Raw genomic sequence first — 3605 nt, 5'->3', positions numbered from 1 at the left:
CTCCATCGATGGTATATCGATGCCATGTCGATTCTTTCATAATCGATGGTTTATCGATACCACATCGATGCCTAATCGATGCGCAATCGATGGTATATCGATGCCACATTGATGCCATATTGATGCTGAACATATATGGCATCGATTCTACATCGATACACCATCGATATCACATCGAAAATAACATCTAAATTAGAAGTTCGCCTCAGCATTGACATGGCATCGATGTACCATCGAAATTCCATCGATGGTTTATCGATGCGCAATCGATGGTATATCGATGCCACATCGATGCCATATCAATACTGAACATATATGACATCGATTCCATGCTCCATCGATGCTATTTCGATGGTACATCGATTCCATTTCGATGACAACAACAGATTGAGTATTTTTTATAAATTCAACTAATTCTTTTTTTTTTCTTGGATATTTTGCAGATGCCACCCAAACGTATCCCACCGCTTGAGATCCCTATGGAGGATCATTATGTTAGTCGTATGACCTATAGGGGTTTCGGGAGGTTAAAAAAATTGAAGAAAAGATTTGAGGAGCATGGATTGTTGGGGAGGGTGAATGAGTCTGTTTTTGGAGCATTCTTCACAACCCCTCCCTTTTTGTTCTCTAGGGCATTGGTGCACACATTGCATTTGCGGAAGGTCAAGTCTCCGCGTGGCGATGAGGTGCACTTCTTGATGGGCCCAAACTTATGTTAGTTTGGGGTGCACGAGTTTGCCATTATCACCGGTCTGAGCTGCTCCTGTCCACCACTTGCCGTTGACATTGAACCTCACTTTACTTCCTCCCACCTAGTTGATACATATTTCAGTGTGGAACCCGAGAAAGACATTCGGTTCAGTATGTTGGAATGAGCTTTTAGTATGTGCGATGTACCTGATGATTTGTACAAGCTCGGTTTGGTTTACTTTGTGGAGGGGATACTATTGGGCGCTGAGAACGACAATGCTATTTGGCGAGATTCATTGTCGATGGTCGAGGATTTAGATTGTTTTGAGAAGTATCCATGGGGATCCCTTTCATTCGATACAACTGTGAAACAATTCAATAGAGATATGAAAGCGATTGGTGCTACAATACCAGGTAAGAAGGCGAAGAAGATCACTGAGGTGGAGTCTTCTAAGGGTGTTAAGGTTGAGGCAAAGTATACTTGCAAGGGGTATCCACCAGCCTTGCAATATTGGGCATATGAGACGATTCTTGATTTACAGAAGGAACACACCAAGCCCTGTGGATTCAAGTTCCCTAGGATGCTACAGTGGGAGAGCATAGGCCAGCCGAAGCATTTGCATTTGAAGGATGTACTTGCGAGGGGACATGTAAGTTATATTACATTTAAATAATTCAAGAACTTTTGAATTATACTAATCAACTTATGTCGTTTCTAATTTGATTGTTTGGTTTCCATTACAGCTGTCATGCATTTCTATCCTAAGGCCTCGACCAAATGAGCGAGACTTCTTTGATGCCATATATCAGAGGACAGAGGGGGATGCTCCTAGGTATGCGATGCTGTAGAATATGATCTAGCCTGCACTAGAGGATGGAAGACCTTACGATCCTGAGGCAGAGGCTGCTGCGGTGGCTGAGATAGCCGTTGAGGCTAGCATATTTGTGGAGGATGCCCCGAAAAAGTCTACTCCAGATACTAGTACAGAATCTACTTCTGCTCCTGCTCCTGGGGCTTATGAGGAGGTGTTGGGTGAGATAGCCAGACTATCAGGTACAGTGGACGATGTTAAGGCCAGTCTAGGTATCGTCCTTAAAAATCAAGAAGTCATATTAGAGAAGCTGGCAACACTAGGTGGTATACCTGCTCCTGCACATACTCATGCACCTACTCCAACAGATGATGTAGAGTATGACATTCTCCCCTCATGTTACGAGCCTTCTGTTGGAGAAGCCACACCTTCTCAGCCAGTGCAGACGGTCTTAGGTACGACAAATCCATGAGTTTTGTTTTTTTGTTTTAAAGATATTAGATACTAATTGCTCCTTTACAGGTAAGCGCACTAGACAGAGACCAGTAAGGTACAAGGACTATACTCTAGCAGCCAAGAAACCAAAGTTCAAGGACCCAGTTACGATCCTTCCTTTAAAGGTGTTGGATCAAGATATGTTGACAACTTTTAATCGATGGGTACTCGGTGAGATTGACAACAGCAGACTGAGGAAGTTGGAATGTTGTGATGGGACCCCTGTTTGGTTCTTGAAGTTGAAGGTGGCAAAAGAATGGTTGGCAGAAACTGTAAGTCTCTTATGTTTGTTAGAACATTTATCTCATTTTAACAATCCACTCTTCCTTAACGTTACTCTATTTATTTGCAGCATCTCGACGCTGCGAATTATCTTATACGGAGACGTCTTTTTGAGTTGCTGAAGACGTACCCCGTGAAAGCCACCGTACTTGATTCATCATTTGCACAATATATTCCTGCTAGATATGAGGAATTCAAGAAAAATGGCAGGACTTACCAATGGGACTCGGACATTCTTGATTTCCTGAAAGGAGATGCCAAAAAGTACAAGAAGCCTTGGGGTGATTGCAACGAGGTCTACTTCCACTGGTGCATGGAAAATCGACACTGGGTCCTTTGCGAAATAAATTTTACTGATTGGATGATCACTATATTTGATTCAGATCATTCTAACTTTAGCCATAATAAGTTGTCTGAGTTGATCGAGCCTTGGACTAGGATGCTTCCATCTTTACTCAACGCTTCTGGTATGTTTAAAGGACACCCTAAGTTGAAAATAGCTAGACCGAAGATCACTGTTCCAAACTTTGATTGGCGGCGCATGTCCACCGATATTGTCCCACAGTCTAGAACCAGGTAGACGTACTAAATTCATATTTTCAATATTGTTCTCCTTTAATTTTCAATACACTCACAATAAAGATTTCTTGGTTTCAGCGGAGATTGCAGCGTATTCGCCATCAAACACTTGGAGTTCATTCTTGGAGACATTCCCTTATCATATGCCATCGAGGACAACATTCAGTACTTCAGGGATAAATTATGCATCGCCATTTTTTTATGAGAATGTGTACCCTTGATGTTAGAACATTTATTTTGATTTTGATGACACACAATAGTATATTTCTCCTTAGTATTGTATATAAAAAATTTCGTTTCGAGTAACAAAGTCCATTAATACACAAATATAAAGAGTAACAAAGTCTATTAATACACAAATAAAAAGAGTAACAAAGTCCATCAATACACAAATAAAAAGAGTAACAAATACCATTAGTACCCAAATAAAAAGTTTAACATTGATGCCATAAATTTCAAACACGAACTTTACAAGTTGCCCTATTATGGCCTAGACCTCCACAAGTGCTGCACTTGCGTTGAACAACCAATTTATCTCCATTGGAAGGATGGCGTTTCGTCTTAGGCCTACCTTGTTTCTTCTTTGGACGACCAACCAGGTTTTTCTGCGCAGGTGTTCTCACTTTTATTGTCATAATGTCATGTGGAACAATCCACTCTTCCTCGTTACCAGTAGGATATGTAGATTCTGCGTAAGAGGACCTCCATGTCTCAATTTTATAGTAATCTAAACACAACGAATAAAAG

At 41.1% G+C, this 3605-nt stretch overlaps 1 protein-coding gene across 1 annotated transcript; it reads left to right on the top strand.

The window, feature by feature from the left end:
- The first annotated feature begins 884 nt into the window (after positions 1 to 884).
- On the top strand, positions 885 to 3153 carry LOC133779073 (uncharacterized). The gene is made up of 5 exons (XM_062219073.1): positions 885 to 1340; positions 1552 to 1957; positions 2025 to 2269; positions 2350 to 2855; positions 2937 to 3153. Exons 1-5 carry the CDS (start codon positions 885 to 887, stop codon positions 3061 to 3063), a joined length of 1740 nt encoding a protein of 579 aa, XP_062075057.1. The 3' UTR covers positions 3064 to 3153.
- Positions 3154 to 3605: the final 452 nt, after the last annotated feature.

The sequence above is a fragment of the Humulus lupulus genome, chromosome 5 (assembly GCF_963169125.1).
Source record: "Humulus lupulus chromosome 5, drHumLupu1.1, whole genome shotgun sequence".
NCBI classification, from domain to species: domain Eukaryota; kingdom Viridiplantae; phylum Streptophyta; class Magnoliopsida; order Rosales; family Cannabaceae; genus Humulus; species Humulus lupulus.
The sequence above is the reverse complement of the archived record's forward strand: the minus strand, read 5'-3'. Positions and strand labels throughout refer to the sequence as shown.